Source organism: Pseudorasbora parva, chromosome 11 (assembly GCF_024679245.1).
Source record: "Pseudorasbora parva isolate DD20220531a chromosome 11, ASM2467924v1, whole genome shotgun sequence".
Taxonomy (NCBI): domain Eukaryota; kingdom Metazoa; phylum Chordata; class Actinopteri; order Cypriniformes; family Gobionidae; genus Pseudorasbora; species Pseudorasbora parva.
This window is the reverse complement of record NC_090182.1, coordinates 1429268-1453157: the sequence shown is the minus strand read 5'-3', so window position 1 is coordinate 1453157 and position 23890 is coordinate 1429268. Positions and strand designations below refer to the sequence as shown.

At 29.2% G+C, this 23890-nt stretch overlaps 1 protein-coding gene and 1 long non-coding RNA gene across 3 annotated transcripts in view; one reads left to right on the top strand and one right to left on the bottom strand.

Moving 5' to 3' along the window:
• The window catches only part of ltc4s (leukotriene C4 synthase), a 49033-nt gene extending 29137 nt beyond the window's left edge, over positions 1-19896 (bottom strand). Inside the window, exons 1-3 of the mRNA XM_067456753.1 lie at positions 19754-19896; positions 18657-18756; positions 18333-18403 (exon numbers count right to left, since the gene is read on the bottom strand). Of these exons, the coding sequence (XP_067312854.1) occupies positions 18333-18403; positions 18657-18756; positions 19754-19826 (244 nt within the window). The 5' untranslated portion in view covers positions 19827-19896. The remainder of the gene's footprint in view (positions 1-18332; positions 18404-18656; positions 18757-19753) is intronic.
• Positions 1-23890, top strand: part of LOC137092494 (uncharacterized) — a 64453-nt gene that overhangs the window by 28833 nt on the left and 11730 nt on the right. For both annotated transcript variants that reach the window (XR_010908301.1, XR_010908300.1), the window contains exon 2: positions 19764-19829. This is a non-coding gene — a long non-coding RNA (uncharacterized lncRNA). The remainder of the gene's footprint in view (positions 1-19763; positions 19830-23890) is intronic.

The window sequence follows — 23890 nt, the reverse complement described above, 5'->3', positions numbered from 1 at the left end:
AAAATGAACAAAAAACTCAATATACGAAAGTGTATACTATTACGCAAAAGTGAATTCATTAAATTATCACAAAAATTCAAAATGGACAAAAAACTCAAAATACGAAAGTGTATACTATAACGCAAAAGTGAATTTATTCAATTATCACAAATTCAAAATGGACAAAAAACTCAAAATACGAAAGTGTATACTATTACGCAAAAGTGAATTCATTCAATTATCACAAAAATTCAAAATGGGTAAAAAACTCAAAATACGACAGTGTATACTATTACGCAAAAGTGAATTCATTCAATTATCACAAAAATTCAAAATGGACAAAAAACTCAATATACGACAGTGTATACTATAACGCAAAAGTGAATTTATTCAATTATCACAAATTCAAAATGGACAAAAAACTCAAAATACGAAAGTGTATACTATTACGCAAAAGTGAATTCATTCAATTATCACAAAATTTCAAAATGGGTAAAAAACTCAAAATACGACAGTGTATACTATTACGCAAAATTGAATTCATTCAATTATCACAAAAATTCAAAATGGACAAAAAACTCAAAATACGACAGTGTATACTATTACGCAAAAAAGTGAATTCATTGAATTATCACAAAAATTCAAAATGGACAAAAAACTCAATATACGACAGTGTATACTATTACGCAAAAGTGAATTCATTCAATTATCACAAAAATTTTAAATGGACAAAACTCAATATACGACAGTGTATACTATTACGCAAAAGTGAATTCATTCAATTATCACAAAAATTTTAAATGGACAAAAAACTCAAAATACGACAGTGTATACTATTACGCAAAAGTGAATTCATTCAATTATTACAAAAATTCAAAATGGACAAAACTCAATATACGACAGTGTATACTATTACGCAAAAGTGAATTCATTCAATTATTACAAAAATTCAAAATGGACAAAACTCAATATACGACAGTGTATACTATTACGCAAAAGTGAATTCATTCAATTATCACAAAAATTGAATTTGAAAAAAAAACTCAATATACGACAGTGTATACTATTACGCAAAAGTGAATTTATTCAATTATCACAAAAATTGAATTTGAAAAAAAAACTCCAAATACGACAGTGTATACTATTACGCAAAAGTGAATTCATTCAATTATCACAAAAATTAAAAATGGACAAAAAACTCAAAATACGAAAGTGTATACTATTACGCAAAAGTGAATTTATTCAATTATCAAAAAAATTCAAAATGGACAAAAAACTCAAAATACGACAGTGTATACTATTACGCAAAAGTGAATTCATTCAATTATCACAAAAATTCAAAATGGACAAAAAACTCAATATACGACAGTGTATACTATTACGCAAAAGTGAATTTATTCAATTATCACAAATTCAAAATGGACAAAAAACTCAAAATACGACAGTGTATACTATTACGCAAAATTGAATTCATTCAATTATCACAAAAATTGAATTTGAAAAAAAAACTCAATATACGACAGTGTATACTATTACGCAAAAGTGAATTTATTCAATTATCACAAAAATTGAATTTGAAAAAAAAACTCAATATACTACAGTGTATACTATTACGCAAAAGTGAATTCATTCAATTATCACAAAAATTAAAAATGGACAAAAAACTCAAAATACGAAAGTGTATACTATTACGCAAAAGTGAATTTATTCAATTATCAAAAAAATTCAAAATGGACAAAAAACTCAAAATACGACAGTGTATACTATTACGCAAAAGTGAATTCATTCAATTATCACAAAAATTCAAAATGGACAAAAAACTCAAAATACGACAGTGTATACTATTACGCAAAATTGAATTTATTCAATTATCACACAAATTAAAAATGGACAAAAAACTCAAAATACGACAGTGTATACTATTACGCAAAAGTGAATTTATTCAATTATCACAAAAATTTAAAATGGACAAAAAACTCAATATACGACAGTGTATACTATTACGCAAAAGTGAATTCATTCAATTATCACAAAAATTCAAAATGGACAAAAAACTCAAAATACGACAGTGTATACTATTACGCAAAAGTGAATTCATTCAATTATCACAAAAATTCAAAATGGACAAAAAACTCAAAATACGACAGTGTATACTATTACGCAAAAGTGAATTCATTCAATTATCACAAAAATTTAAAATGGACAAAAAACTCAAAATACGACAGTGTATACTATTACGCAAAAGTGAATTTATTCAATTATCACAAAAATTTAAAATGGACAAAAAACTCAATATACGACAGTGTATACTATTACGCAAAAGTGAATTTATTCAATTATCACAAAAATTTAAAATGGACAAAAAACTCAATATACGACAGTGTATACTATTACGTAAAATTGAATTTATTCAATTATCACAAAAATTCAAAATGGACAAAAAACTCAATATACGACAGTGTATACTATTACGCAAAAGTGAATTCATTCAATTATCACAAAAATTCAAAATGGGTAAAAAACTCAAAATACGACAGTGTATACTATTACGCAAAAGTGAATTCATTCAATTAGCACAAAAATTCAAAATGGACAAAAAACTCAAAATACGACAGTGTATATACTATTACGCAAAAGTGAATTCATTCAATTATCACAAAAATTCAAAATGGACAAAAAACTCAAAATACGACAGTGTATACTATTACGCAAAAGTGAATTCATTCAATTATCACAAAAATTCAAAATGGACAAAAAACTCAAAATACGACAGTGTATACTATTACGCAAAAGTGAATTCATTCAATTATCACAAAAATTCAAAATGGACAAAAAACTCTAAATACGACAGTGTATACTATTACGCAAAAGTGAATTCATTCAATTATCACAAAAATTGAATTTGAAAAAAACCTCAATATACGACAGTGTATACTATTACGCAAAAGTGAATTCATTCAATTATCACAAAAATTCAAAATGGACAAAAAACTCAAAATACGACAGTGTATACTATTACGTAAAATTGAATTTATTCAATTATCACAAAAATTCAAAATGGACAAAAAACTCAAAATACGACAGTGTATACTATTACGCAAAAGTGAATTCATTCAATTATCACAAAAATTCAAAATGGACAAAAAACTCTAAATACGACAGTGTATACTATTACGCAAAAGTGAATTCATTCAATTATCACAAAAATTGAATTTGAAAAAAACCTCAATATACGACAGTGTATACTATTACGCAAAAGTGAATTCATTCAATTATCACAAAAATTTAAAATGGACAAAAAACTCAAAATACGACAGTGTATACTATTACGCAAAAGTGAATTCATTCAATTATCACAAAAATTCAAAATGGACAAAAAACTCTAAATACGACAGTGTATACTATTACGCAAAAGTGAATTCATTCAATTATCACAAAAATTGAATTTGAAAAAAACCTCAATATACGACAGTGTATACTATTACGCAAAAGTGAATTCATTCAATTATCACAAAAATTCAAAATGGACAAAAAACTCAATATACGACAGTGTATACTATTACGCAAAAGTGAATTCATTCAATTATCACAAAAATTGAATTTGAAAAAAACCTCAATATACGACAGTGTATACTATTACGCAAAAGTGAATTCATTCAATTATAACAAAAATTTAAAATGGACAAAAAACTCAAAATACGACAGTGTATACTATTACGCAAAAGTGAATTTATTCAATTATCACAAAAATTCAAAATGGACAAACTCAAAATACGACAGTGTATACTATTACGCAAAAGTGAATTCATTCAATTATCACAAAAATTCAAAATGGACAAAAAACTCAATATACGACAGTGTATACTATTACGCAAAAGTGAATTCATTCAATTATCACAAAAATTGAATTTGAAAAAAAAACTCAAAATACGACAGTGTATACTATTACGCAAAAGTGAATTCATTCAATTATCACAAAAATTCAAAATGGACAAAACTCAATATACGACAGTGTATACTATTACGCAAAAGTGAATTCATTCAATTATCACAAAAATTCAAAATGGACAAAAAACTCAAAATACGACAGTGTATACTATTACGCAAAAGTGAATTCATTCAATTAGCACAAAAATTAAAAATGGACAAAAAACTCAAAATACGACAGTGTATACTATTACGCAAAAGTGAATTCATTCAATTATCACAAAAATTCAAAATGGACAAAAAACTCAAAATACGACAGTGTATACTATTACGCAAAAGTGAATTCATTGAATTATCACAAATTCAAAATGAACAAAAACTCAATATACGAAAGTGTATACTATTACGCAAAAGTGAATTCATTCAATTATCACAAAAATTGAATTTGAAAAAAAATTTAAAATACGACAGTGTATACTATTACGCAAAAGTGAATTCATTCAATTATCACAAAAATTGAATTTGAAAAAAAAACTCAATATACGACAGTGTATACTATTACGCAAAAGTGAATTCATTCAATTATCACAAAAATTCAAAATGGACAAAAAACTCAAAATACGACAGTGTATACTATTACGCAAAAGTGAATTCATTCAATTATCACAAAAATTCAAAATGGACAAAAAACTCAATATACGAAAGTGTATACTATTACGCAAAAGTGAATTCATTCAATTATCACAAAAATTCAAAATGAACAAAAAACTCAATATACGAAAGTGTATACTATTACGCAAAAGTGAATTCATTAAATTATCACAAAAATTCAAAATGGACAAAAAACTCAAAATACGAAAGTGTATACTATAACGCAAAAGTGAATTTATTCAATTATCACAAAAATTAAAAATGGACAAAAAACTCAAAATACAACAGTGTATACTATTACGCAAAAGTGAATTCATTCAATTATCACAAAAATTCAAAATGGACAAAAAACTCAATATACGACAGTGTGTACTATTACGCAAAAGTGAATTCATTCAATTATCACAAAAATTCAAAATGGACAAAAAACTCAAAATACGAAAGTGTATACTATTACGCAAAAGTGAATTCATTCAATTATCACAAAAATTCAAAATGGACAAAAAACTCAAAATACGACAGTGTATACTATTACGCAAAAAAGTGAATTCATTGAATTATCACAAAAATTCAAAATGGACAAAAAACTCAATATACGACAGTGTATACTATTACGCAAAAGTGAATTCATTCAATTATCACAAAAATTCAAAATGGACAAAAAACTCAAAATACGACAGTGTATACTATTACGCAAAAGTGAATTCATTCAATTATCACAAAAATTCAAAATGGACAAAAAACTCAATACGACAGTGTATACTATTACGCAAAAGTGAATTCATTCAATTATCACAAAAATTTAAAATGGACAAAAAACTCAAAATACGACAATGTATACTATTACGCAAAAGTGAATTCATTCAATTATCACAAAAATTCAAAATGGACAAAAAACTCAAAATACGACAGTGTATACTATTACGCAAAAGTGAATTCATTCAATTAGCACAAAAATTGAATTAGAAAAAAAAACTCAAAATACGACAGTGTATACTATTACGCAAAAGTGAATTCATTCAATTATCACAAAAATTCAAAATGGACAAAACTCAATATACGACAGTGTATACTATTACGCAAAAGTGAATTCATTCAATTATCACAAAAATTCAAAATGGACAACTCAATATACGACAGTGTATACTATTACGCAAAAGTGAATTCATTCAATTATCACAAAAATTCAAAATGGACAAAACTCAATATACGACAGTGTATACTATTACGCAAAAGTGAATTCATTCAATTATCACAAAAATTCAAAATGGACAAAACTCAATATACGACAGTGTATACTATTACGCAAAAGTGAATTTATTCAATTATCACAAAAATTCAAAATGGACAAAAAACTCAAAATACGACAGTGTATACTATTACGCAAAAGTGAATTCATTCAATTATCACAAAAATTCAAAATGGACAAAAAACTCAATACGACAGTGTATACTATTACGCAAAAGTGAATTCATTCAATTATCACAAAAATTTAAAATGGACAAAAAACTCAAAATACGACAATGTATACTATTACGCAAAAGTGAATTCATTCAATTATCACAAAAATTCAAAATGGACAAAAAACTCAAAATACGACAGTGTATACTATTACGCAAAAGTGAATTCATTCAATTAGCACAAAAATTGAATTAGAAAAAAAAACTCAAAATACGACAGTGTATACTATTACGCAAAAGTGAATTCATTCAATTATCACAAAAATTCAAAATGGACAAAACTCAATATACGACAGTGTATACTATTACGCAAAAGTGAATTCATTCAATTATCACAAAAATTCAAAATGGACAAAAAACTCAAAATACGACAGTGTATACTATTACGCAAAAGTGAATTCATTCAATTAGCACAAAAATTAAAAATGGACAAAAAACTCAAAATACGACAGTGTATACTATTACGCAAAAGTGAATTCATTCAATTATCACAAAAATTCAAAATGGACAAAAAATTCAAAATACGACAGTGTATACTATTACGCAAAAAAGTGAATTCATTGAATTATCACAAATTCAAAATGAACAAAAACTCAATATACGAAAGTGTATACTATTACGCAAAAGTGAATTCATTCAATTATCACAAAAATTGAATTTGAAAAAAAATTTAAAATACGACAGTGTATACTATTACGCAAAAGTGAATTCATTCAATTATCACAAAAATTGAATTTGAAAAAAAAACTCAATATACGACAGTGTATACTATTACGCAAAAGTGAATTCATTCAATTATCACAAAAATTCAAAATGGACAAAAAACTCAAAATACGACAGTGTATACTATTACGCAAAAGTGAATTCATTCAATTATCACAAAAATTCAAAATGGACAAAAAACTCAATATACGAAAGTGTATACTATTACGCAAAAGTGAATTCATTCAATTATCACAAAAATTCAAAATGGACAAAAAACTCAAAATACGACAGTGTATACTATTACGCAAAAAAGTGAATTCATTGAATTATCACAAATTCAAAATGAACAAAAACTCAATATACGAAAGTGTATACTATTACGCAAAAGTGAATTCATTCAATTATCACAAAAATTGAATTTGAAAAAAAATTTAAAATACGACAGTGTATACTATTACGCAAAAGTGAATTCATTCAATTATCACAAAAATTGAATTTGAAAAAAAAACTCAATATACGACAGTGTATACTATTACGCAAAAGTGAATTCATTCAATTATCACAAAAATTCAAAATGGACAAAAAACTCAAAATACGACAGTGTATACTATTACGCAAAAGTGAATTCATTCAATTATCACAAAAATTCAAAATGGACAAAAAACTCAATATACGAAAGTGTATACTATTACGCAAAAGTGAATTCATTCAATTATCACAAAAATTCAAAATGAACAAAAAACTCAATATACGAAAGTGTATACTATTACGCAAAAGTGAATTCATTAAATTATCACAAAAATTCAAAATGGACAAAAAACTCAAAATACGAAAGTGTATACTATAACGCAAAAGTGAATTTATTCAATTATCACAAAAATTAAAAATGGACAAAAAACTCAAAATACGACAGTGTATACTATTACGCAAAAAAGTGAATTCATTGAATTATCACAAAAATTCAAAATGGACAAAAAACTCAATATACGACAGTGTATACTATTACGCAAAAGTGAATTCATTCAATTATCACAATTTTAAATGGACAAAACTCAATATACGACAGTGTATACTATTACGCAAAAGTGAATTCATTCAATTATCACAAATTCAAAATGGACAAAACTCAAAATACGACAGTGTATACTATTACGCAAAAGTGAATTCATTCAATTATCACAAAAATTTTAAATGGACAAAAAACTCAATATACGACAGTGTATACTATTACGTAAAAGTGAATTCATTCAATTATTACAAAAATTCAAAATGGACAAAACTCAATATACGACAGTGTATACTATTACGCAAAAGTGAATTCATTCAATTATCACAAAAATTGAATTTGAAAAAAAAACTCAATATACGACAGTGTATACTATTACGCAAAAGTGAATTTATTCAATTATCACAAAAATTGAATTTGAAAAAAAAACTCCAAATACGACAGTGTATACTATTACGCAAAAGTGAATTCATTCAATTATCACAAAAATTAAAAATGGACAAAAAACTCAAAATACGAAAGTGTATACTATTACGCAAAAGTGAATTTATTCAATTATCAAAAAAATTCAAAATGGACAAAAAACTCAAAATACGACAGTGTATACTATTACGCAAAAGTGAATTCATTCAATTATCACAAAAATTCAAAATGGACAAAAAACTCAATATACGACAGTGTATACTATTACGCAAAAGTGAATTTATTCAATTATCACAAATTCAAAATGGACAAAAAACTCAAAATACGACAGTGTATACTATTACGCAAAATTGAATTCATTCAATTATCACAAAAATTGAATTTGAAAAAAAAACTCAATATACGACAGTGTATACTATTACGCAAAAGTGAATTTATTCAATTATCACAAAAATTGAATTTGAAAAAAAAACTCAATATACTACAGTGTATACTATTACGCAAAAGTGAATTCATTCAATTATCACAAAAATTAAAAATGGACAAAAAACTCAAAATACGACAGTGTATACTATTACGCAAAAGTGAATTTATTCAATTATCAAAAAAATTCAAAATGGACAAAAAACTCAAAATACGACAGTGTATACTATTACGCAAAAGTGAATTCATTCAATTATCACAAAAATTCAAAATGGACAAAAAACTCAAAATACGACAGTGTATACTATTACGCAAAATTGAATTTATTCAATTATCACACAAATTAAAAATGGACAAAAAACTCAAAATACGACAGTGTGTACTATTACGCAAAAGTGAATTTATTCAATTATCACAAAAATTTAAAATGGACAAAAAACTCAATATACGACAGTGTATACTATTACGCAAAAGTGAATTCATTCAATTATCACAAAAATTCAAAATGGACAAAAAACTCAAAATACGACAGTGTATACTATTACGCAAAAGTGAATTCATTCAATTATCACAAAAATTCAAAATGGACAAAAAACTCAAAATACGACAGTGTATACTATTACGCAAAATTGAATTTATTCAATTATCACACAAATTAAAAATGGACAAAAAACTCAAAATACGACAGTGTGTACTATTACGCAAAAGTGAATTTATTCAATTATCACAAAAATTTAAAATGGACAAAAAACTCAATATACGACAGTGTATACTATTACGCAAAAGTGAATTCATTCAATTATCACAAAAATTCAAAATGGACAAAAAACTCAAAATACGACAGTGTATACTATTACGAAAAATTGAATTTATTCAATTATCACACAAATTAAAAATGGACAAAAAACTCAAAATACGACAGTGTGTACTATTACGCAAAAGTGAATTTATTCAATTATCACAAAAATTTAAAATGGACAAAAAACTCAATATACGACAGTGTATACTATTACGCAAAAGTGAATTCATTCAATTATCACAAAAATTCAAAATGGACAAAAAACTCAAAATACGACAGTGTATACTATTACGCAAAAGTGAATTTATTCAATTATCACAAAAATTTAAAATGGACAAAAAACTCAATATACGACAGTGTATACTATTACGTAAAATTGAATTTATTCAATTATCACAAAAATTCAAAATGGACAAAAAACTCAAAATACGACAGTGTATACTATTACGTAAAATTGAATTTATTCAATTATCACAAAAATTCAAAATGGACAAAAAACTCAATATACGACAGTGTATACTATTACGCAAAAGTGAATTCATTCAATTATCACAAAAATTCAAAATGGGTAAAAAACTCAAAATACGACAGTGTATACTATTACGCAAAAGTGAATTCATCCAATTAGCACAAAAATTCAAAATGGACAAAAAACTCAAAATACGACAGTGTATACTATTACGCAAAAGTGAATTCATTCAATTATCACAAAAATTCAAAATGGACAAAAAACTCAAAATACGACAGTGTATACTATTACGTAAAATTGAATTTATTCAATTATCACAAAAATTCAAAATGGACAAAAAACTCAAAATACGACAGTGTATACTATTACGCAAAAGTGAATTCATTCAATTATCACAAAAATTCAAAATGGACAAAAAACTCTAAATACGACAGTGTATACTATTACGCAAAAGTGAATTCATTCAATTATCACAAAAATTGAATTTGAAAAAAACCTCAATATACGACAGTGTATACTATTACGCAAAAGTGAATTCATTCAATTATCACAAAAATTCAAAATGGACAAAAAACTCAAAATACGACAGTGTATACTATTACGTAAAATTGAATTTATTCAATTATCACAAAAATTCAAAATGGACAAAAAACTCAAAATACGACAGTGTATACTATTACGCAAAAGTGAATTCATTCAATTATCACAAAAATTCAAAATGGACAAAAAACTCTAAATACGACAGTGTATACTATTACGCAAAAGTGAATTCATTCAATTATCACAAAAATTCAAAATGGACAAAAAACTCTAAATACGACAGTGTATACTATTACGCAAAAGTGAATTCATTCAATTATCACAAAAATTCAAAATGGACAAAAAACTCAAAATACGACAGTGTATACTATTACGCAAAAAAGTGAATTCATTGAATTATCACAAATTCAAAATGAACAAAAACTCAATATACGAAAGTGTATACTATTACGCAAAAGTGAATTAATTCAATTATCACAAAAATTCAAAATGGACAAAAAACTCAAAATACGACAGTGTATACTATTACGCAAAAAAGTGAATTCATTGAATTATCACAAATTCAAAATGAACAAAAACTCAATATACGAAAGTGTATACTATTACGCAAAAGTGAATTCATTCAATTATCACAAAAATTCAAAATGGACAAAAAACTCTAAATACGACAGTGGTTACTATTACGCAAAAAAGTGAATTCATTGAATTATCACAAATTCAAAATGAACAAAAACTCAATATACGAAAGTGTATACTATTACGCAAAAGTGAATTCATTCAATTATCACAAAAATTCAAAATGGACAAAAAACTCAAAATACGACAGTGTATACTATTACGCAAAAGTGAATTCATTCAATTATCACAAAAATTCAAAATGGACAAAAAACTCTAAATACGACAGTGTATACTATTACGCAAAAAAGTGAATTCATTGAATTATCACAAATTCAAAATGAACAAAAACTCAATATACGAAAGTGTATACTATTACGCAAAAGTGAATTCATTCAATTATCACAAAAATTCAAAATGGACAAAAAACTCAGAATACGACAGTGTATACTATTACGCAAAAGTGAATTCATTCAATTAGCACAAAAATTGAATTTGAAAAAAAAACTCAAAATACGACAGTGTATACTATTACGCAAAAGTGAATTCATTCAATAATCACAAAAATTTTAAATGGACAAAAAACTCAAAATACGACAGTGTATACTATTACGCAAAAGTGAATTTATTCAATTATCACAAAAATTTTAAATGGACAAAAAACTCAAAATACGACAGTGTATACTATTACGCAAAAGTGAATTCATTCAATAATCACAAAAATTTTAAATGGACAAAAAACTCAAAATACGACAGTGTATACTATTACGCAAAAGTGAATTTATTCAATTATCACAAAAATTCAAAATGGACAAAAAACTCAAAATACGACAGTGTATACTATTACGCAAAAGTGAATTCATTCAATTATCACAAAAATTCAAAATGAACAAAAAACTCAAAATACGACAGTGTATACTATTACGCAAAAGTGAATTTATTCAATTAGCACAAAAATTCAAAATGAACAAAAAACTCAATATACGACAGTGTATACTATTACGCAAAAGTGAATTCATTCAATTAGCACAAAAATTGAATTTGAAAAAAAAACTCAAAATACGACAGTGTATACTATTACGCAAAAGTGAATTCATTCAATTATCACAAAAATTCAAAATGAACAAAAAACTCAATATACGACAGTGTATACTATTACGCAAAAGTGAATTCATTCAATTAGCACAAAAATTGAATTTGAAAAAAAAACTCAAAATACGACAGTGTATACTATTACGCAAAAGTGAATTCATTCAATTATCACAAAAATTCAAAATGAACAAAAAACTCAATATACGACAGTGTATACTATTACGCAAAAGTGAATTCATTCAATTAGCACAAAAATTGAATTTGAAAAAAAAACTCAAAATACGACAGTGTATACTATTACGCAAAAGTGAATTTATTCAATTATCACAAAAATTTTAAATGGACAAAAAACTCAAAATACGACAGTGTATACTATTACGCAAAAGTGAATTCATTCAATAATCACAAAAATTTTAAATGGACAAAAAACTCAAAATACGACAGTGTATACTATTACGCAAAAGTGAATTTATTCAATTATCACAAAAATTCAAAATGGACAAAAAACTCAAAATACGACAGTGTATACTATTACGCAAAAGTGAATTCATTCAATTATCACAAAAATTCAAAATGGACAAAAAACTCAAAATACGACAGTGTATACTATTACGCAAAAGTGAATTTATTCAATTAGCACAAAAATTCAAAATGAACAAAAAACTCAATATACGAAAGTGTATACTATTACGCAAAAGTGAATTCATTAAATTATCACAAAAATTCAAAATGGACAAAAAACTCAAAATACGAAAGTGTATACTATAACGCAAAAGTGAATTTATTCAATTATCACAAATTCAAAATGGACAAAAAACTCAAAATACGAAAGTGTATACTATTACGCAAAAGTGAATTCATTCAATTATCACAAAAATTCAAAATGGGTAAAAAACTCAAAATACGACAGTGTATACTATTACGCAAAAGTGAATTCATTCAATTATCACAAAAATTCAAAATGGACAAAAAACTCAATATACGACAGTGTATACTATAACGCAAAAGTGAATTTATTCAATTATCACAAATTCAAAATGGACAAAAAACTCAAAATACGAAAGTGTATACTATTACGCAAAAGTGAATTCATTCAATTATCACAAAATTTCAAAATGGGTAAAAAACTCAAAATACGACAGTGTATACTATTACGCAAAATTGAATTCATTCAATTATCACAAAAATTCAAAATGGACAAAAAACTCAAAATACGACAGTGTATACTATTACGCAAAAAAGTGAATTCATTGAATTATCACAAAAATTCAAAATGGACAAAAAACTCAATATACGACAGTGTATACTATTACGCAAAAGTGAATTCATTCAATTATCACAAAAATTTTAAATGGACAAAACTCAATATACGACAGTGTATACTATTACGCAAAAGTGAATTCATTCAATTATCACAAAAATTTTAAATGGACAAAAAACTCAAAATACGACAGTGTATACTATTACGCAAAAGTGAATTCATTCAATTATTACAAAAATTCAAAATGGACAAAACTCAATATACGACAGTGTATACTATTACGCAAAAGTGAATTCATTCAATTATTACAAAAATTCAAAATGGACAAAACTCAATATACGACAGTGTATACTATTACGCAAAAGTGAATTCATTCAATTATCACAAAAATTGAATTTGAAAAAAAAACTCAATATACGACAGTGTATACTATTACGCAAAAGTGAATTTATTCAATTATCACAAAAATTGAATTTGAAAAAAAAACTCCAAATACGACAGTGTATACTATTACGCAAAAGTGAATTCATTCAATTATCACAAAAATTAAAAATGGACAAAAAACTCAAAATACGAAAGTGTATACTATTACGCAAAAGTGAATTTATTCAATTATCAAAAAAATTCAAAATGGACAAAAAACTCAAAATACGACAGTGTATACTATTACGCAAAAGTGAATTCATTCAATTATCACAAAAATTCAAAATGGACAAAAAACTCAATATACGACAGTGTATACTATTACGCAAAAGTGAATTTATTCAATTATCACAAATTCAAAATGGACAAAAAACTCAAAATACGACAGTGTATACTATTACGCAAAATTGAATTCATTCAATTATCACAAAAATTGAATTTGAAAAAAAAACTCAATATACGACAGTGTATACTATTACGCAAAAGTGAATTTATTCAATTATCACAAAAATTGAATTTGAAAAAAAAACTCAATATACTACAGTGTATACTATTACGCAAAAGTGAATTCATTCAATTATCACAAAAATTAAAAATGGACAAAAAACTCAAAATACGAAAGTGTATACTATTACGCAAAAGTGAATTTATTCAATTATCAAAAAAATTCAAAATGGACAAAAAACTCAAAATACGACAGTGTATACTATTACGCAAAAGTGAATTCATTCAATTATCACAAAAATTCAAAATGGACAAAAAACTCAAAATACGACAGTGTATACTATTACGCAAAATTGAATTTATTCAATTATCACACAAATTAAAAATGGACAAAAAACTCAAAATACGACAGTGTATACTATTACGCAAAAGTGAATTTATTCAATTATCACAAAAATTTAAAATGGACAAAAAACTCAATATACGACAGTGTATACTATTACGCAAAAGTGAATTCATTCAATTATCACAAAAATTCAAAATGGACAAAAAACTCAAAATACGACAGTGTATACTATTACGCAAAAGTGAATTCATTCAATTATCACAAAAATTCAAAATGGACAAAAAACTCAAAATACGACAGTGTATACTATTACGCAAAAGTGAATTCATTCAATTATCACAAAAATTTAAAATGGACAAAAAACTCAAAATACGACAGTGTATACTATTACGCAAAAGTGAATTTATTCAATTATCACAAAAATTTAAAATGGACAAAAAACTCAATATACGACAGTGTATACTATTACGCAAAAGTGAATTTATTCAATTATCACAAAAATTTAAAATGGACAAAAAACTCAATATACGACAGTGTATACTATTACGTAAAATTGAATTTATTCAATTATCACAAAAATTCAAAATGGACAAAAAACTCAATATACGACAGTGTATACTATTACGCAAAAGTGAATTCATTCAATTATCACAAAAATTCAAAATGGGTAAAAAACTCAAAATACGACAGTGTATACTATTACGCAAAAGTGAATTCATTCAATTAGCACAAAAATTCAAAATGGACAAAAAACTCAAAATACGACAGTGTATATACTATTACGCAAAAGTGAATTCATTCAATTATCACAAAAATTCAAAATGGACAAAAAACTCAAAATACGACAGTGTATACTATTACGCAAAAGTGAATTCATTCAATTATCACAAAAATTCAAAATGGACAAAAAACTCAAAATACGACAGTGTATACTATTACGCAAAAGTGAATTCATTCAATTATCACAAAAATTCAAAATGGACAAAAAACTCTAAATACGACAGTGTATACTATTACGCAAAAGTGAATTCATTCAATTATCACAAAAATTGAATTTGAAAAAAACCTCAATATACGACAGTGTATACTATTACGCAAAAGTGAATTCATTCAATTATCACAAAAATTCAAAATGGACAAAAAACTCAAAATACGACAGTGTATACTATTACGTAAAATTGAATTTATTCAATTATCACAAAAATTCAAAATGGACAAAAAACTCAAAATACGACAGTGTATACTATTACGCAAAAGTGAATTCATTCAATTATCACAAAAATTCAAAATGGACAAAAAACTCAAAATACGAAAGTGTATACTATTACGCAAAAGTGAATTCATTCAATTATCACAAAAATTGAATTTGAAAAAAACCTCAATATACGACAGTGTATACTATTACGCAAAAGTGAATTCATTCAATTATCACAAAAATTTAAAATGGACAAAAAACTCAAAATACGACAGTGTATACTATTACGCAAAAGTGAATTCATTCAATTATCACAAAAATTCAAAATGGACAAAAAACTCTAAATACGACAGTGTATACTATTACGCAAAAGTGAATTCATTCAATTATCACAAAAATTGAATTTGAAAAAAACCTCAATATACGACAGTGTATACTATTACGCAAAAGTGAATTCATTCAATTATCACAAAAATTCAAAATGGACAAAAAACTCAATATACGACAGTGTATACTATTACGCAAAAGTGAATTCATTCAATTATCACAAAAATTGAATTTGAAAAAAACCTCAATATACGACAGTGTATACTATTACGCAAAAGTGAATTCATTCAATTATAACAAAAATTTAAAATGGACAAAAAACTCAAAATACGACAGTGTATACTATTACGCAAAAGTGAATTTATTCAATTATCACAAAAATTCAAAATGGACAAACTCAAAATACGACAGTGTATACTATTACGCAAAAGTGAATTCATTCAATTATCACAAAAATTCAAAATGGACAAAAAACTCAATATACGACAGTGTATACTATTACGCAAAAGTGAATTCATTCAATTATCACAAAAATTGAATTTGAAAAAAAAACTCAAAATACGACAGTGTATACTATTACGCAAAAGTGAATTCATTCAATTATCACAAAAATTCAAAATGGACAAAAAACTCAAAATACGACAGTGTATACTATTACGCAAAAGTGAATTCATTCAATTATCACAAAAATTCAAAATGGACAAAAAACTCTAAATACGACAGTGTATACTATTACGCAAAAGTGAATTCATTCAATTATCACAAAAATTGAATTTGAAAAAAACCTCAATATACGACAGTGTATACTATTACGCAAAAGTGAATTCATTCAATTATCACAAAAATTCAAAATGGACAAAAAACTCAAAATACGACAGTGTATACTATTACGTAAAATTGAATTTATTCAATTATCACAAAAATTCAAAATGGACAAAAAACTCAAAATACGACAGTGTATACTATTACGCAAAAGTGAATTCATTCAATTATCACAAAAATTCAAAATGGACAAAAAACTCAAAATACGAAAGTGTATACTATTACGCAAAAGTGAATTCATTCAATTATCACAAAAATTGAATTTGAAAAAAACCTCAATATACGACAGTGTATACTATTACGCAAAAGTGAATTCATTCAATTATCACAAAAATTTAAAATGGACAAAAAACTCAAAATACGACAGTGTATACTATTACGCAAAAGTGAATTTATTCAATTATCACAAATTCAAAATGGACAAACTCAAAATACGACAGTGTATACTATTACGCAAAAGTGAATTCATTCAATTATCACAAAAATTCAAAATGGACAAAAAACTCTAAATACGACAGTGTATACTATTACGCAAAAGTGAATTCATTCAATTATCACAAAAATTGAATTTGAAAAAAACCTCAATATACGACAGTGTATACTATTACGCAAAAGTGAATTCATTCAATTATCACAAAAATTCAAAATGGACAAAAAACTCAATATACGACAGTGTATACTATTACGCAAAAGTGAATTCATTCAATTATCACAAAAATTGAATTTGAAAAAAACCTCAATATACGACAGTGTATACTATTACGCAAAAGTGAATTCATTCAATTATAACAAAAATTTAAAATGGACAAAAAACTCAAAATACGACAGTGTATACTATTACGCAAAAGTGAATTTATTCAATTATCACAAAAATTCAAAATGGACAAACTCAAAATACGACAGTGTATACTATTACGCAAAAGTGAATTCATTCAATTATCACAAAAATTCAAAATGGACAAAAAACTCAAAATACGACAGTGTATACTATTACGCAAAAGTGAATTCATTCAATTATCACAAAAATTGAATTTGAAAAAAAAACTCAAAATACGACAGTGTATACTATTACGCAAAAGTGAATTTATTCAATTATCACAAAAATCAGAGTTGTGAGATATAAAGTCGTAATTTCAGTCGTAAGACTTTATTTAATAAAGGTGGCTGACTCTTTTTTTTATTTATTTAAAGACTGACTTTATAATTTGGAATGATGGTTTTATAAATTCTGATTTTATAACTCACAATTGCGAATATCTGAATTTTGAGAAAAAACTGAGAATTCTGAATGAGATTGAATAAAATAGGGTTATTGCAAATGTGTAATATAGTGACGGAACCACACTTCCATAATTAATGAATTAATTTGAGATCAAAGCTGGCATTAGTCCACCTGATGATGATGATGGTCAGAGAGAAACTCACCTTGACTGAAGAAAACTCCCGCCAGCCAAAGCGAGAAGATGAACAGGGGGAAATACTCTGAACAATTGGCTCTAGAGAAGCAAGAATATAAGATGGATGAGACGAAGCCCATCAGGGAAGTCATCTCTCTCTGTGTGTGTGTGTGTGTGTGTGTGTGTGTGTGTGTGTGTGTGTGTGTGTGTGTGTGTGTGTGTGTGTGTGTGTGTGTGTGTGTGTGTGTGTGTGTGTGTGTGTGTGTGTGTGTGTGTGTGTGTGTGTGTGTGTGTGTGTGTGTGTACGTGTGTGTGTGTGTGTACTCAGATCAGGGATGTAAACGCGACTCACTGTGCCCGAAAAACTCGCTCAAACTCGGGCGCTCCTGCGGTGGCTGGCGGCGACACCGAGTACTTCCTGCGGGCGTAGATCACCTGCAGAGAGAAGTACGCTGAACACACACACACACACACACACACACACACACACACACACACACACACACACACACACACACACACGGGCTTTAACGCACATTTAACGCAGTTTGACGGTAAATCCATTCATGGCACACGTTGCGAAATATCCTTTCACAGCTCGGGTTGGCCTTTCATTTAAACACATCGTCATACATTCACATGAGAAGCAGAAGACTTGTTTGTTGAGAATATAGGATTAATTACAAATAATCTGTCCTGAGTGACTTTAGCCAGCTCTTACACGGATAGTTCATCACAGTACAAGTCGTGTTTGTCAAGACAACCTCATCTTTCGTGTTTGGACCGACATGAGGGTGAGTAAACTACACATTAATTACCCAAAAACACGTGATAAAATCAGTTTCTTCTAACGTGTAACCCTCGAGTATTGTTTTAGCAGCGTAGTATTCTGTGTGTTTACTCGTTTCACTTATTATTTAATCAGCCCATTTGAGTTCATGATTTAAAGTCACTCCAATCACTCATTTAAGTCCAGCCCATAATCAAACACTGCAAAACATGCTGTTCTTATGTAGTATTTTTGCGTTGTTTCCAGTCTAACAAATCTAAAATCAAGATGCATTTACTAATTAACTGATTGTATAAGATGTTTTTACTGGTTTTCTGGAAAATGAAGCGAGTTTGTCCTTTAAACAGGCAAAAGGATCTGTAATCTGTTTTCTGATTTAAATCTTCTTTCAGCCCCAAACATGAACCTGATTATTTCTCTCACCCCATCGGCAGATCATTTTGCCTGTTTTAAGCAAAAACTCTCTTCATTTAGATTTTATTTTCCACAAAAAAAAATCTTACATCATTGTGCTCATCTAGTAAAATCATCTTGATTTAAGAATTGTTTTGAACGCTCAACTTATTTAGCATTTGTCTTCTGTTGCTCATCTGTGTATTCTCTGAACACATTGATTTGATCGGACCGTGTCCAGTATGAAGTTATTGATTATTGATTACCTTGTTCCAGCAGTCCCAGTACAGTGACGGCCGCTAACAGCACGGCCTGATCCAGCATCATCTCTGAGGACATCAGGTACGTCTGTCTCTGGGAGTGTCCACACACACACACTCACACACTTCCTCGGTCACTTATACTATGTGACTGAATTGGGCGGGACACACACACTCACACACACACTTCCTCGGTCACTTATACTATGTGACTGGATTGGGCGGGTCACACACACACACACTATTGTGATGTAGAGTTGTCAGCAGGTACGCCTAGAGGCGTTTGTCCCTGACACATTAAAATTCCCCACTAAAGAATTATTAAACAGGTCTTTAACGCGAGACTTTGAAGGCGGGCCGATCAGGTCTCCTTTGTCTCGTACACAATGCGTCACAAAGATCTGGAGGAACAGTTCATTTAATCATCCAGTTAATCGGCCGTTTGGTTAATAATCTGTCATGTTTATTGTGACTGTAGCAGTGAAGCGCTGCGCTGGGATTGATATGCTGATTAATGAGCTTTTATGAACAGCATTAATGTGCATAAAGCTGATGTTCTGGGGTAATGTGACTCTTCTGCCGTTATTAAATGTGCCGTTGTTCTTCTGTAGTCTCAGACTGAACTGACCGACGGCTCCAGTGATTATTAAAGCAGCTCTGCTCTCGCTTTCTGGCTCATTCAGACTCGATCTGAACACCAGCTTCTGTTTCTCATCACACTTTCACACTTCCTGCTTCTGTCCATTTATTAAAGGGTTACTTCAGCGATTAGCATATGGCTTGTATCAGTAGAAACCCTGGAGAATATTCAAATTATTGTGCTTTCCCCCCTCATATCTCCCTGAGACAAGAGATTTATGCATTTTATTTCTGGAAAAATTCCTCCTATGATGCAAAATGACGATTTTTGCATCATAGGAGGAATGTTTGCCCAGAGGCTAAAGACTACAGCCAGCAGAGGGAGCCATTTCCGCATGTTTTGAATCTGCGCATGGGGGATGGAGATAACACTCAGTTTGCAGGGAGAGCTCAGCTTGCAGACAGGATCATTTAAACGGAGCTATGGTGTGCAATGTAAGTCTTTTAACTTCTCAAATTCATTTCTATGAAAGTTAAGCTTGCAAAGGCATGAACTGAAACGCGCCAGACTGAACTCCTGTGTGAATGTATGCCGCGAGTGTAGTCGGGATTACCTCAGCTCTCATCACTCGTGCAGTTAGTGCTCAGGGCTGTGATACTCGCGCGGTGACTCACTCATTATATTGAACAGACACGTTAAGTTTTTAATTATAGTGTCTTCTCTAACTCAGTCACAGTAATGAAGTTGGTGGTGTTGGGAATGGCCTCACAGGGCAGCGAAGTATTCTGGGAATTGTAGTCTTTCATCCCCATGGGACAAAAATACATTTTCTGTCTTTTCTCAGTCTAGAAGACACCAAATTCAAAAATAATTTCACATTTCTACTGCATTGATGACCCAGTTTAAATACAGATTCATCTTCCCAGCGCTGAAGTACCCCTTTAATGACTGGAAATGTCAATCCGTGCTCCTCTGCCGCCATCTACTGGTTATAGTGGACATTTCATGTGTTTTTAACATAAAACGTGGCCTGTACCTTTAAACGTTTCGTTTTACAAATCATCTCATGAAAGAGAACATTAAAATGGATCCTCTGTAGAGCTGTGAAGTGCTGGAGAAGTGCTGGAGTGTCACTCGCACAAGCTTAAAATATTTAAAAACACATTTGACGATTTCTCCCACAATGCCATGTGGTGTAACTACAGTAAACCAACCCTCTACAGTGCGAGTGAATCTTCACTCTGCGTGAAGAAATAATATCTACATCAGCCATTTGCTAATAGAGTGCCGAAGTCATGACGTCACTTTGTAGGCCAAACGCGGAAGTGAGTTCGCATTCTAGCCCTTCCGGTTCCCTCGCTCTAAAGTCTACGGGTTTTTTGAATGGGTTTCTGCTAAATCGCCTGAAATAAGGTCTGTGGTTAAAGCCTCTACATATTTTCACGTTTTGATCTGTGATATAAAACACACTAGTTCTAACCGGCTTGTGATTTTTTTTTTTTTTTTTTTGTTGAACTTTGTGTCTTAAAAACGGCGGTTGCTCACAAGTTGCTAAACGGGACTCCATCCTTTGGCCGGGACTTTAGACGTCATCGTGACAAACGGGAGATCTCACCGGCCCGTGCTTCAGTCACGGTTCAGTACGCGCTTGTGGATTGCTTTTTTTTTTTCAGTTTGTCATCAAACTTTTGAATCTAGTTATTTCTATTTCTCTTGGTTTGAAATCTTTCTCTCCGTTTATTTCTGCTCTGTTTGAGTGACCTGTGAGTCTATGAGCTGATATCCAATCATATGCACTGAAGTTAGGCGGTGTTCAGTCGCGTTTTAAAGCCTTGCTGGTTAAACATTTAATTTGCGTTTTAGATGCGCTGAGCGTGCACTAAAGCCTGTCAAACACGTGATTACTGCGCTAATACTTTCAGACCAAGCCTGCAGTCTCCCTCTCATTTACTGAAGCTTTCGCGCCTTGATCGCCCCCCGGTGGCCGCTCCCAGTATAGCCGCCCCTCTGTGTTTTCTAATGGACGCGAGGCAAACTAAATAATCAAATTACACTTCAAATATTTTCCCCCCAAAGTTAGTTTATGTCACTGAAGGCAGTTATCGTCACGATGATTTCATTTCAGGTGTTCGTTTTTAAAATAACTTTAGTTTTATTTAGTTATCTGATGCTATAAAAACGGGGGGTGTGACGTCATGATTGACAGCTGAGACTGACGGCTTCTCTGAGTGAAGTTGTCACTGAGGCACTAACACTTTTTTCGGGATTTTTGGGAGCAGATTGGAGCTTTAGCTTTAATTTCTTTAGTTTATTTCACACCAACATAATGAATTGTTCTGCATCTGTGAGAGTATGGGCGGGCTTTTGATATCGCAGCTGTACTATGTCAAGACATATCCTGTCCCCCTGTGAAATCGTGTCGGCTTATAGGACCCCCCGAGCGATTCTATTGGCTGAACGAACTTTTAATGGGTAATCTGTTCAGAGCCTGATTACAATTCTTACACAATTGCGTTCTGATTTTTGCTGTTTAAATTGTGTTAAAATAGTCTTTAATGTCTTACAAATCACAAGTTTCATATACTAGTAGTAAATAACTGTAGCTATAAGTGCTTAAATAAGATATATACAAGCATATCTCATATATAATCTATTTATTTTGTTCACCTGTTCTGTATATTGCTGTTGTTTTAATATTCTTTATTATTTACATTATAGGTACATTATATGTCATGATTTTGGATTGGTACTTAGTTTATCAGTTGAAATAATTCAGAACATGTTTTTCCTCCCATAGCAATCAATTCCATATTTCAGATAAATGTGTTGAGTGTGTGTGTGTACTTAGTATGGCAATGAACTCATAGTTTATTTTTAAACAATTGCTTGTCCAGAACCATGTCTAACAGCTCTTGATCCGGCCTTTAACACCGCCAGCAGCAGACAGGATTTGTCATGATCAGTCAGCTGATCTATCATGTCTATCATCAGTCAGCTGTTTATGATCATGTTAAATATGTACCCCAAACACCACATACTTTCATATTTTCTGTTCTTAAAAAACGGTTGCGTATGATTTACACAAATCATAAACAAGACCTTTGTCTCAAAATATATTCAATAATTTTAGTGACTCTCATTAACCCAGATCAACTTTTTGGAAGAATAATTAGAGCAACATCAATTGAATGAGCAGTAAAGCCTAACAGCTGTGTGTACAGTATGACTGTAAAGGTTTATTATTCATTCTCTATATTCAGATGATACTCAATCCCCCTATAGTGCCGCTGTGTTTGGTTTGGGCCACTGCCCCTTAAAATATCTGTGCATGACCCTGCCGACTGTGTTTATATATGTCTAAAGTGAAAGTAAAGTCGTGTGTGTATGAGATGAGCAGCTCTTAAAAGGACAGGTAACCTCGAAAATTATGTTAATAAAACAACAAAAGACAGAAAATCACTCAAATGAATAAATACTATAATACAGTAACTTTTAATCAGTGTATGTTGAAGACTAGTTTTAATTTTAGCCTACATTCATTTATTAAATTTCATACTTAAATG